A 13,516-nucleotide genomic window follows, 5' to 3' on the forward strand; every position below is an offset into this window, starting at 1 on the left:
TTATTAAGATATACTTAAAAGAGCAAATGAGTACTTAGGATTGCCCAAATTAATTAGCACAATGTCACAAAAAATTACACTGTCATTGTAGGGTACACACACACACACTCTCTCTCTCTCTTATGACTACATAGTATGCCCAACTGAATCTCACTGAAGAATTTCCACATAAGTCAGTGGTGTCACTCTACAATAAACAATACTGAATACTATAGGTTAAAAAATAGCAAGCTAGGAACAGTTGCTATGATACTAGTTTATGAAAATGGTATATAACCTGAAGCAAGATGAACTAGAAGAATGTTTTCAGTGAACATTATAGGGAATAGCTGCAAATGATAAAATGTTATAGCAGTGGCAAGACAGCTGTATGCCATTATGGACGAGAATGTGATAAAGTGAGACCTATTTTTGGCCTTAAAGACCTCAAAACGAGTCTCATTGAGCAAAACTACTCTTTTTCGCTACACTATTCTCATACTTATGTGCTCCTCAACCCCACACATTTACCACTATCAGAAAGGCCACTTACACGTCCATTTTTACAGATGTAATCAAACAATTCCCCGCCGGAAACATATTCCATAACCATGAAAAAATCTGTTGGCGTGCTGATGACCTGGTACCTATTAAAAATGAGCAAAAAAAGATAATTTCTTGACTGAAAAGCTTTCACCATTAAGAAAACAGTAGAGTCTTAACATATATCACTAACCTAATGTCTTCCTCAAAATAACTGGATTTCACTTTCCACATAATTGCTTTCTATTTCTGAAAATGAAATTGATAAAATTTTCAAGATATAAGCACATAGAAATTATTTTCTGGGCTGTTTCCAATTGGTGTTTGACAGATTTACCTTTTTATTCCCTTAACCTTTAGATGATTCTTTGAATATTTGCTTGATAAACCCACCTTACCTGGGACTATCCCTCTTAACTTCAACTATCGCTAAAAATGTGCAAGAATGTCTAACAATGCAAAGGCAATGTTCAGAGTAAAGAAAACATAGAGAACCTGAACTGTGCCAATCAAAGATAGAAAAGCAAAAGTCCCAGCACAGAGCCTTCCAGTTGTTTCTGTCCTCCCCAGAGGGGAGGGCAGAAGTGACTGCCGGCTGCTGGCTTGGAGCCGGCAGCAGGGAGGGGGGCGAGTCCTCTGACTTTCTTGGCCCTGTCCATGTCGATGACAACATGGGCGGGGCCAAGGGTGCCAGAAGACGAAAAGGAAGCAGGACTTCCTGCTGCCTTGCCGTCTTCCTGGTCATGTGGGGGGCTGATTTTGCACCCCCAAATGACCAGATCAGTGGTGCCCGGGACAGAGAGTACCCCCGTCCCTTGGCAAATATGCCACTGAGGTTAACTTGCAGCATCCTAAACACAGTTATATCCCAGTCTTACCAATGATGTTAGAAAGACGTAACTCTTTTTAGGATTTCACTGTTAGTCTGCTTCATCCCACAATTCAAATCCACATCCCTCCAGTCCAAGTCCAACCCTCAAAAACACAAGAAGCACGCATAAAAAAACAGATGACCAGCTCCTCAGAATGTTCCCTCACACAGATCATGTACCAAATCTGGCAGTTCTAAACCAGCTGTATTCCATTACAGACCCTGTATATTTTTGTACAGAACAACTTTATCCTTGAAACTATTAATGAGAGACTCAACAAAATACCTGGAATACAGAGATGAAATTAAGTCATCCCATTTCATGCACTATGTATCTAACATGCAGTATAACCAGGAAGACTTACAGTTTGATGATATGGGGATGCCGGAAAAGTTTTAGGTTTTGAATTTCTCGTTTGATCTTCCCAACCACATCCAAACTGCGGATTTTTTGTCTGTTCAAAATTTTGACCGCCACTTTGTGTCCTGTGAGCTGGTGTTCTCCAACTAGATTTTTAAGAAGTGGAACGTTAACTGAAAGAAACATCATTGCTCCAAGAAAAGCCATTTAGGTAACTTAAATGTGATTTCCATTGCTCTTATTATTCATACAAGAACAATAATCTTTTGGAGATTTCTGGCTCAAAGCCAACGAGCTAGAGGTAAAAAACCCCAAACTTTTTCCCCCTGGCAGATAAGCCCTTCAAATTGCTGATATTGCTGATATTGATATTGTTACTTATACTATTGTTGTGCGCCGCCCTGAGCCCTTCGGTAGAGGGCGGGATATAAATTGAATAAACTAATTTAAACTAAATACTGAGGACCCACATCATATACATGCAAAGAGCTTCAGAGACACTACATTTCATCATTGTATAGTGCTCTCCAGATATGAGTCACTAAAGGGTGTGATCTTTAGTAAGAGAACAAGGAGAACAATGAAATTTCCACTTATTTATTTGTTTGAATTAGAACACTTGCACCCAGGCACTAATCCCTTCACATGTTACAATGCGCACATGTGCATCCAGCATGTACATGTGCACATCTGTTTGTAAGAAAGAACAATGGGGATCCAAGCAGCTTACATTGTTCTCTGCTCTTCCTGTGAGGTAAGCGAGGTTCAGAGTGTATAACTGGTTCAAAATCACCCAATGAGATTCAATGGCTGAACAAGAATTTGAACCTGAATGTAAGACTTTTTGGATCATTATAATAGTTTTTCTGTAGATATAACCATCCATATTTGTTTATTAATTTCCTTTTAAAAATAAGACTATACTTAAAATTAGTTAAACCACCTAAAATATTAATAGTTAAAATTGTTTTTATCCAGTATACTAGTCCATGTTAGTTTATCTTCATCAATAAGATTATAAATGCAGATCCATTTGATACTTAATTCTGACATAGACTATATTTGATTTTGATTATATAAGTAATATGTACATTCATTATAATTATATATTTAAAAAAACCCTGAACCTGGTCTCTCAGATCTTAGGGCAACACTCCAATCACTACCCCAAGAAATACGTGGGATTTTGAAATATTTTACAATAATTGGAGGGAACAGAAAGAAAGTTTTTATGCTCTCCATCTGACCTCATTTTTTATCAGTCATCCTTTTCCATCCATGTGTTCCTCACAGAGCTGTATCCCTAAAGATGGCTTTCTCAGGGACCCAACAGATGTTACTGTCTGAAGAGGATTTGCTTTCCTACCGTAGTAGTGGTGTATCTTTATTAACTGCTTCCCTGAATTGTCATGGAACAGGACACTGACTCCTTCCCACTGGGTAAAAGAGCATAATGGAAAAAACTAAACTCAGGAGTTGGTATTCAGGCCACCTCAATTAGTTCTCTGGAAATATTGCAGAAGCCCAAGAGACTGGGTCATATCAGTCACTCTGGGAAACAACACCTTCTTCCACAGACTCAGATCCAAAACACCTATCTGAAAGCCAGATCCAGTGCCTGACATCTCTCTAAGCTGGCCTCTCCAGTGTAACCAAATGTGGTACCTTTAAAGAACAGCTGCCAAGGAGCTGTATCTTGCAATTTTGCCTCCTTGTGGGAGGGCTTGTCTCCAGTCTATCTTCAGGCTCTGCTCTAACAACATTTCTGCTCTGTTGAATTCAGTCTGTTGACTTGAATTGGTAGACCTCAAGCTTGAGCAGGACATGGATAGACACAGGAATGGCTTCCATAGTTGAAGCTGAAGGATCTGGAATATCACTTTTTCATCATGTCTGGAACATTCCTATGAGATCTATTCTCCTGAGTTGCAGTTTTCTAAGCTGCCACTGACTGTCTACAAGTCAGTTTCTACAGTTATCCCTTCCACATCTTGACTTTCCCCATTGTGGTTTTGATATATTGCCGGTCAGCCTAAGAAATTAAATAGGAAGTTTTGGAAGTTTTTCAGAAGCTGCAGACAACATGTGAAGGCCAGCAGACGACAGAACAGATTTAGAAACTAAGAAATGCATAAAATATATGTATAGTGTTGTATAATATCAAAATATTTTATCTTTAAATACCATAAATATACACAATTTATTTTTAAAGTTAAAAAAGAGAAAAAAAAGAAAAAATCAGACTTATTCTCTGGTACGAAGGGAGGACCAAAACATTTTATGTGGATTTCCAGATTTTTTTTGGGGAGGGGGGGGAGGGGGAGCTGTGCCCCTAAGACCGGTGATGTGGAAGGGATAACTATATTTGAACAGATTTCTAGGTTTTCATCATCAGGAAATAGCCACAGTTAGCCTTAAGTACCCAGATGGTTCATTCTGCTCCATTTCCAAAGACATCAACTGCACTATTCCATTGCTTATACCATATACAACTGAGAAAGAAAACAAACAAACAAAAGCTATAACATATATACTCCACTTGCTTTACTACCTTCAGATCCTCTGAAGATGCCAGCCACAGATGCAGGCAAAGAGTCAGGAGAAAATGCTACTAGAACCCAGCCATACAGCCCAGAAACCACACAACAGCCCAGTGATTCCGGCAGTGAAAGCCTTAAACTAAAAAACTAAACTAAAAAACTAAAAACTAAACTAACTAAACTAGTTTAAACTAAAACTAAAAAATGGTTTGAAGCACAAGCCCTTCCATATCTACTTAGCAGAACTTACTTTCAAGTAACTGTGCACAGCATTGCATACTTATTCTCTTTTTTTGAGGTTCACATCTAAAGTAGGAACCACGAACATTCAAATAAAAAGTTCAATTGCGAAAGTGAGAGATTTTTAAGAAAGAAACAATTCAGAATGTAACCCAAGATTTAGCAAAATTAAGAATTTTAAAATAGATCAGAATCAACACTCATATAATAGCTGATGTGTTAAAAATTAAGTGGCTTTTTTTCAGCACAGATTTCAGAACTTGTTACTAAGGAAACCTTATATGATTTTTTCCACAACTTGCCTCCGATCCTCCATTCAACTCTCCTTGTGCCTTAATGATGAGCACCTGGTAGCATTCCTGTCCACTCTCTGTCCAGAATCACTCAGTAACTTTCAAGGAGAATGGGTATCAGTTTGAAACAACTGCTTTGCAAAAGGACACTTTAATTTAAGAAAAAAGCTGATTTCAGTGGCCTCTACCCATAGTTATATTACAGGCTGAAATAACTAGTTTTATAAAATACAACAAGGTACAGAACCTTATGTTTGCTTTTAGCAAACAGTGGAATGACACTATGTTAAGTGTCCAAGAATCTTTATGGTAGCCCAAACTATTACATGTGCAGAGTTTAATATTTCACTTCAGAGTTACAGAATTTTACAGCAAGGTTGTTCTTGGAAGAAAGAGGCAATCTGGGATTGCAGAGTCGGCCCAACTACAGAAAGGGGCAGAGTGATGATGCAGGAGCTGTGCAAAGGCTGAGCAAGTCACTATTATTAGCAGAGATAAGAACAGCCTGAATTCTTTCCTCAATAAGAGTGTTCTAAAAATAAAATGCCTGGCCACGCTTCCAATAAAAACCTTCTGGCTTGCCCTTTTTATGAGCCTCCATACATGCTGAAAAGGAAAACAAATAGTTAAAAAATGCTTTGGTGTATAATTTACATGTGCAGCCCATAGGTTAACTGTGACCGGAGGCTAAGTGAAAACCTATGCCTCTACATGTAAGAGGGACATACACTACCTTGCCACTGGAAAAGTTGTATATTCAATTGAAGTCACTCTAGGAAATGCTCCAAATAAAAATGACCATAAAAATAGGAGACCTAAAGAATGATTTATTTTCTGAGCCTGGAAACCCTCAGCCTTAGGTTACCTGCTGCTACCGCCATACACAAACAGCCTAAACTCAAGGGCTACCACAATCTTAGGTCTATTTCTGTGTGAAATGCCTGCCTCTATAAAAAAAGAGTGCTTTTTGTATTCAGAATGTCCACATACAAAAGAAAATATAATAATTGTGTAGAGGAAGACATCTCAGTAGATGAAGGTTTTTTTACCCTGCAGTAATATTTGGTCACTCTATTAATGCACTTCACAGGTCAGGTTCAAACTGGACTCCCAAGATCCCCTCAGAGCTCATTTGTCTAGGCTGCCGTAAATATAGATCTCAAGACAATGGAATCTTGATGCTTTAAATTTCATAATTAGTGTTGTTAATTTTTGGACTGGCTTGGGTTCCTGTACATTTGCCAGCAACTTGATTTGCCAATATTGGTATGCAATGGCACTTATTTTTACAATCTTCAGATCCTGCACCAAAAATTAGGTCAGGCATTTTTTTCTGGTCAGCTGGCAACCCTATGTATCCTTAGAAGATGGACACAACACATCACACATGCCAGTGTGCTTCTTCTGCTTTCTCTTGTCTACTGTTATCAGAAGGTGGTCTAATGCTATCATTTCATCTGGTATCTCATTCTTTCAAACAATGCAAAAACAATGTCAGGTTCACATAGACAAAATCAGAATGAAAGGTGATTTACTCTAGGGCCCAATGTTAAGAGTGATAATTTGAATATTCCATATTCAATATCTTGACCTTACTGAAATTCAGTGGAAAACAGAGCAACTTATCCCAATTAATAAAACAAAGCAAAAGCATGACTAATGTGCTAAGTAGGCCACCTTCTCTTCATCATCTCTAACTGTTTGCATGTGGTTTCTTAGTGATGATACATTAATAATTAATAATAAACAGCCTGTTTTGCTTATCCATCATTTGCTGAATGTAAGCAACAGAGATGCCCAGATATAACTGTTTCACTCCTTTGGGAGCTGTTAAGACTGCTTGGATGTCTTTAAAGGTGGAGACAAGAGCATTGTTTGTTGTGTAGAATTGTAACCCAGGCCTGTGCTATGCTGGTATCTATTGCCAGAAAGCTAGGAAGAGAAAGATACACTAATTTATCATCATAAAATGCCTAAAAATATTTTTTAAATGAAATAGCATGTGCACTGAAACCAGAATATCTTTGAGTTCTTTGCTTCAACTGGAAGAACAATCTTGGTAAAAGGTGTGAATATTAGTTCAACTGAATTCTGAGAAGTGAGGTACTAACTCTCATCAACCTTGCAAGGAAGTCCCTCAAATGTTACCAACTTCAAACACTTTTTTCCTAGTCTGACTAATCTCAAGTATCTGTAGCACAAAAAGAAAGAAAGAAAGAAAGAAAGAAAGAAAGAAAGAAAGAAAGAAAGAAAGAAAGAAAGAAAGAAACCAGTAGCACTTTAAAGAACAAGTACTTATTGGAAAGGGTAAGCCGGAATACATTTGGTGAGTCTTTAAGGTTTCACTGGACTCCTATTTTATTATGCAGCTAAAGACTTACATATCAGGAGATGTCATAAAGTTGAATGATTTCTACTTTGGGGTCAATGGAAGCCTCACTGGACAAAGACTTCTCCTTTTCTCATACACATATTATATCAAGTGTGTGAAAATGCACAACAGATCACAGAATTTATTTATGTATTAGAACCACCTAGAAGGCCACCTTTCTGCTGATCATCTCACGGGGAGTTCCACAGGTGGTGTAAGTAGTGGACAGGATAGGTCAGCCGGCTGAACGACTACTAAGGGCTCTAGATCGGAAGTCACCTTCATTATTTCCTACACACCATCATAATGGTGATGTAGACCCTCCTCTCCTTGCAAGTCTCTGAGCATCCCTTTGCCTTTCTGAATTTAATGGGGGGGGGGGGTGCGGAAGGGAGCACTGGGCTATGCATTTGGGGTGTCGCAAGAAAGAAACGGTCAGCCCGCCATCCAAGGGCATTTGCAGCCAATGAAGGGCTGGGGAAAAGATGAAGCCTCCCCGTCTCTCTCTGTTCACCCCCCCCCCGCCCGCATGCGCGGTCCTGCGGCGCCCCGACATCCCGCCCCTGCGCAGCCCCATACTCAGCTCTTGACTTTGCCGAAGGTGCCGACCCCCAGCGTGTCCCCAAGCACATAGTGGCCGATCTTCACTCGCCCGTCGTGCGGCTTCTGCGGAGGCTTCTCAGCCATCTTCATGCCGTTTTACGCTGCCGCCGCCACCGGCCGGGCCGGACCACAATGCAGCAGGGCCGGGAGGGGAGACGGGGCGGGCGACGAGGCAGCGCATGGCGACCGGGCGGGAGGGGGAGGCGGACAGGTAAGGGGTGGCTGAGTCCGGCCTGGGCGCTACAGAACAGGAAAAGATGGGGATTCTGTTTGCCTAGAACAGGGGTCGGGAACCTTTTCCCCTCAAAGAGCCATTTGGCTCCCCCTCCCCCGCTCCCTCGCACGCCCCCCCCTCCGCTCCCCCGCCCACTTGCTCGCTGGCGCCCCCACCGGCCGCTCACCCCTCCCCCCGCCTGCAGGGCAGGCGTAGATGGGCCCGGCGGCTGCCGGGCGAGTAAAGCGCCCGCCCTGCTCCTTGCAGGGCGGGTGAAGAGGGTCCCGGCGGCTCGGTCTGGCTGGCCGCCGGGTGAGTGAAGCGCCCGCCCTGCTCCTTGCTTTAGGCAAAGGTGAGAGAGGATCTCAGCTTAGCTCGGTCTGGCTGGCCGCCGGGTGGAGATGAAGCCGCCCGCCCTGCTCCTTACAGAGCGGGTGTGAAGAGAGGTCCCGGCTGGCTCGGTCTGGCTGGCCACCGGGTGAGTAAAGCGCCCGCCCTGCTCCTTGCAAGAGGCGGGTACTGAAGAGGGTCCCGGGCGGCTCGGTCTGGCTACGGCCGCCGGGTGAGTGAAGGCGCCCGCCCATGGGTTTCCTTGCACAGGAAAGACAGGTGAAGAAAGAAGGTTCTCGGCGGCTCGGTCTGGCCGCCCGCCGGGCGAGTGAAGCGCCCGCCCTGCTCCTTGCAGGGCGGGTGAAGAGGGTCCCGGCGGCCGGCCAGGCCAAGCCACCAGGCGAGTGAAGCGCGCGCCCTGCTCCTTGCAGGGCGGGTGAAGAGGGTCTTGGCGGCTCGGCCAGGCCAAGCCGCCGGGCGAGTGAAGCGCCCGCCCTGCTCCTTGCAGGGCGGGTGAAGATGGGCCCCGCGGCTTGGCTCATGGAGCCGCAGAACAGCGGCGGAAGAGCCGCATGCGGCTCGCGAGCCACGGGTTCCCGACCCCTGGCCTAGAAGCAGCCTCCTCCGACTCTACCGGCGATGTGGATCAGCATACAGGAAAAGCGTCTGCACATGCTCAGAGACTCTCTTAATTTAAACAGTTCTGCTCGGCTCCCCTCTTTTCGCAGTATTGACTGAGTTGAAGTTTAGTGGCTCACTAAGCTGAGGTTCTGACTAGACCAGGCTGTTGAATTGGATTTGCAGTTATTTCCCACTCGGCAATTAGGACATTTGTGACACGCGGTGTTTCGCGTGGGTCGGGGGGGGGGCGGACGGGCGGTGTGGGGGGGGGAGGATGTGAATGACAGATATCTCGATTTGGACCCATGCATGATTATTTTGGCTGGGAAAGGGTAAGATTTACTCTACAACCAAAAATCTAGATCCTGAGGAGTTTTCACGAATTTGAACAGTCATTGAACAGAAAATTATTGGTGACATCGAATAGTGAGGAATAATTCAGAAATTCCACTTTCTCAGGACAAATTGGGCTGGCACAGTTAAATAGGAGATTGTAATTTACAAAAACAATCAGGCTTTAAAATAGGAGGAGCGGCAATAAGTGCAAGTTTATGCATTTACCTCATTTATTATTCACTTTTGTTGAGACTCAAAAAGTTGAGGCTTAAGAGACAGAAGTGTGGAAATAATTATTTTCCCCTCTTATTATTCCAAGCAGGGGCCTACAAGAAACTTGCAGGAGCAGCCATCCCATTACCCCCACCTTTGTTTTCTGCCCTCTCCCCCTAATTCACTGAATCACTCTTTCTCCTTCCTGCCACTGCTTTTCGTACTCTTTCCTCCATGACCATCAGTTTCTGTCTCTCTCCCCATCACCTCTCTCTCTGCCACCCTTCCAGGTGTAACGACCCAAAGGACCCCCAGAATATTATTTATATATATTTCTGTTTTAAAATCATATTGGCAAAAGCCAGTTGCCAAAAGCACTCCTATGGGTGTAGGTAGCAGCATGTCAAAAGGTAAAAACTACTTTAACAAAATGGCTAATGGTTACTCTAACACAGAAATCAGAAGGGCTGCAAGACCAAGAACAAACCACATGAACAAAGATAAAGAGCCATCTAGAGGGAAGGTGTTTCTTACACCATACATCAAGGGAACCACTGGATTAAGCACAGGAAATCCGACTGATGAAGAAGCTACAACCTACAAACAGTCTACAGACCCACTTTAAGAAAATTGGCAACTTGGATGCTCACGTTCAGCAAAGGATAAGAGAGGATCCTTTAGCTACTGCAGGAGTCTATAAAGCAAAATACCATGCAGCTGTGGACAAGTCTCAGCGATAGGAACAACCAAAAGCGCTTAAAGCCGCTGGAACAGACACGTATCAAAAGAACCACGAAAGGCACTGGGCTCAAAGACTATTTCCCAGCCAGAAAAAAAGTCAGCAATAGCGGAAATTAGCCATGATAAACCAACCTGGACATAGGAGAGAATATTTATTTTGAAAAAAACCAGAAATTCTAGGACCACTCACAAGAAAGCTACTTCGTTAGACTACACAGAGAAGCAATTGCCGGAAATCCCATAAGCACATGGACAATTTTAACAAGGAAGCTGAAAGAAACTATGAAAATGAACATGAACTTGGCTGCCAGTGTTGAAAAACACTAGGGTCAAGACTGTGTCAAACCAGCTCCACACAAACACAGGATGACCATAGACAAAAGAAACAAAGGCCAGGATACTTCTATTCAGATGCTCCCACCAATTGTGACGCTTTATCCTACAGGGTTTACTCCCAGGCTATAGTCTTCATTGTTTACCTGTAAGCATACTTAAAAGCTATATTCAAGATGCCCTCAACTATTGGCCACCCATAGTTTGCCGCCTTTGTTACTCACAGACAAGGTTTCCCCACCCACCCTGGACACTCCAACAGATATATACTCCACTTGCTTTCCCAACATCAGATCCTCTGAAGATGCCAGCCACAGATGCAGGCAAAACGTCAGGAGAGAACGCTACTAGAACACGGCCATACAGCCCGGAAACCACACAGCACCCAAGTGATTCCGGCCGTGAAAGCCTTCGACAATACTTTAACAAAAGCTAAGATAATGAGCTACTCCAGCATAACCTGGAGGTCTCATTTGAGTCACTACAATGCTTGATTACCTCACCTTGCAAAGATACTGCTAAAGACAAAGAATATGGAGAGCCAACTTGCTATCAGATACTGTCATTTCCCTATCTCTTCTGGGAAACCAAGTTAGCAACAAAGGGTTGCTTCTCTGCATTTCCTTCCCTTTGTCATGACTCTCCTAAATCACTCACCTTATCCTGATCTAAATGTCTCAGCTAAATCTGAATATCCTGGAGGCAGTAACTCTCAAAGGAAGTTAATCTGCATGGAAGTCTTTGAGCATTTCCTCGTTTAGCTTAACAAAGCAATTTTGGCCCCATTGTCACGGGTTTAGCAGTAGAGGAGCTGGCTAATTACCTCAGCACCCCCAGACCCAGCACAGATGTGAGGGAAGCATTAGTGGTAATGAGATTGGTTCCCTTACCCCATCCAAGGAACGACCCACCTTGTAAAAGTTCAGTTTACCTGCAACATATTGCTCATTTGCCACATGTTCTTGTCTCTGTTGAGACATGAATTCATCCTTCATTGGGTTCCTGTGCTGGCATGGAATCCCTGCCTTCTACTTCTACCCCTTCTAAGAATCGATTGGAGGTAATGTATTACACCCACAAAACCCCCCCTCCATTTCTATCATCCAAATCTATCTTTAAAACCTTTTTTTTTATATCTTAGGAACTTGAAGATGCTATGTGGCACTCTTGTGTCTCACTGTGTGTTTGTATTTTTTTAAAACAAATTTATATAAATATTTTAAACTCAATTTGGACTCTTGCTTCTCTATGTTGGAATATCCATTTACCCAGAGATTCCTTCCCACGTAGATACAGTCCTAAGATGATCCCCCTCTAGGCCCCTCTAAGCTGCCAGCGTGAGCTCGAACATTGCCCTAATTTGCTACTTTTGTGCTGTTATATTTTTAGCAGCTGGTGGAGAATCCCTTTAATAAAATCCTTACCCCTGTTAAGGCCGTAACACAGGTCTCCCATCTACTTCCTCTCCTCCTCCCATAGCGGCAGCAACTTTCCTAGAATCACGGACAATCTCCCAGCTACAGAAATCAATTCCCTTTAGGGTTGCCAGCTTCAGGTTGGGAAATTCCTGGAGATTTGGGGTGGAGCTTTTGCAAGGGGGTTGTCTTGCACAAGGGCCCATTGTAGACCCCTGGATCAAGGCCTCTCTGGAACAAACTCATGAACATCGCCTCTGGGCAGTCCCGTACTTGGCTACCCAGCTTTCTGAACACGGCATACACAATAGACTTGGACCCTGGGCACAGCCTCTGGTCGTGGCTCTAAGCTTTCTCCTCCTGCCAGGGACCTTCAAAGTGCCACGCAGCACCAGCATACATTGATCCAGTTGCCGGAGCTTGGCAGCATCCAAACAGGCAATTGCCTCCCCTTCCAACAGGCCTCCTACACATCACACCCGGCTAGCATCAGAAGGAAAAGTCTGGCCCCAATCCTCCATAAAGCCACTCACTTGAACCATACAAAAGGCCAACCTATCAGGATCTCCATCAAATGAGGCCAGCGGGGCAGGTAGCTGACCCAACAGATTGATTTCCAGGGGCCTCCACTGGTAGTGGAGCTGGTGGAACAGGTTGCTGGACTGTCCTTTGGGTCTTCAGTGCCATCTGCACGTGCAGCCCAGCTATCTGCCAGATGAGGTCTCCCATCCCTCTGCTGAGAATGCTGATCTCATGCCGGAGAACCTCTTTCTCAGCCTCCATTCTTGGTCATGGCTTTCTGCCTGGAACTGCTCCCTGGCTTCAAGAAATTCAGCGTACATACCAGCCCAGTGTTGTGGAGCGAGCCAGGGATGATGGGCTAGTCCAACCCCACATATTGTTCGGGAGAGGGGTCTGGGAGGTTGCCACCCCCTCTGGAGTTAGCAACAGAGTTTCCTCCCCCCGAAAGGTCATCCTGGTTGGGTTCTGTTCCTGCCCTGGTGCCCTGCTCTGGTGGTGAAGCAAATTGAAGGCCTGCTGGAAGTCATGTCACTTGCCATGGAAAGAATGGAAAGTGAAATGGTGCTCGAGGAAGTTCATCTGTACAAGAAATTTTGCTGTGACAGACATTCGTCCCTGCAGCATAGCAGATATCTTGTGCATAATCAGCCTTAGTCACTGTCTGCATGAGCACTTTCCTTCTTTTCTCTATACAATGCTTTTCAAAGGCACAACTGCATGCATAATTATTTAATGCATTTCTTTCCCACCCTTCCTCTAAGGATCTCCAGATTCTCTCATCTATTTTATTCTCAGAACAATCCTTTGAGGTAGGTTAGGTGGAGAGAGAATAACTAGCCCATTCAGAAAGTTTCACACCAAGCAGGGGTTTGAAGGTGCCTCCTCAAGTCTCTAACCACTACACCACACTGACTTTGACCCCAGTAGGACTTCACCTGTTGACCTGTTTATTACACAGTGTATTTGTTTTTCATCTCTGTGGCAGCAGTG

The 13,516-nt window shown here is 43.8% G+C and overlaps 1 protein-coding gene across 1 annotated transcript in view; it reads right to left on the minus strand.

The window, feature by feature from the left end:
• PRKAA2 (protein kinase AMP-activated catalytic subunit alpha 2) overlaps positions 1–8,127 on the minus strand; it is a 26,108-nt gene extending 17,981 nt beyond the window's left edge. Inside the window, 3 exon segments of the mRNA XM_048496763.1 lie at positions 533–626; positions 1,759–1,900; positions 7,783–8,127. Of these exon segments, the coding sequence (XP_048352720.1) occupies positions 533–626; positions 1,759–1,900; positions 7,783–7,891 (345 nt within the window). The 5' untranslated portion in view covers positions 7,892–8,127.
• Positions 8,128–13,516: the final 5,389 nt, after the last annotated feature.

The sequence above is a fragment of the Sphaerodactylus townsendi genome, linkage group LG05 (assembly GCF_021028975.2).
Source record: "Sphaerodactylus townsendi isolate TG3544 linkage group LG05, MPM_Stown_v2.3, whole genome shotgun sequence".
In the NCBI taxonomy this organism is placed as follows: Eukaryota; Metazoa; Chordata; class Lepidosauria; order Squamata; family Sphaerodactylidae; genus Sphaerodactylus; species Sphaerodactylus townsendi.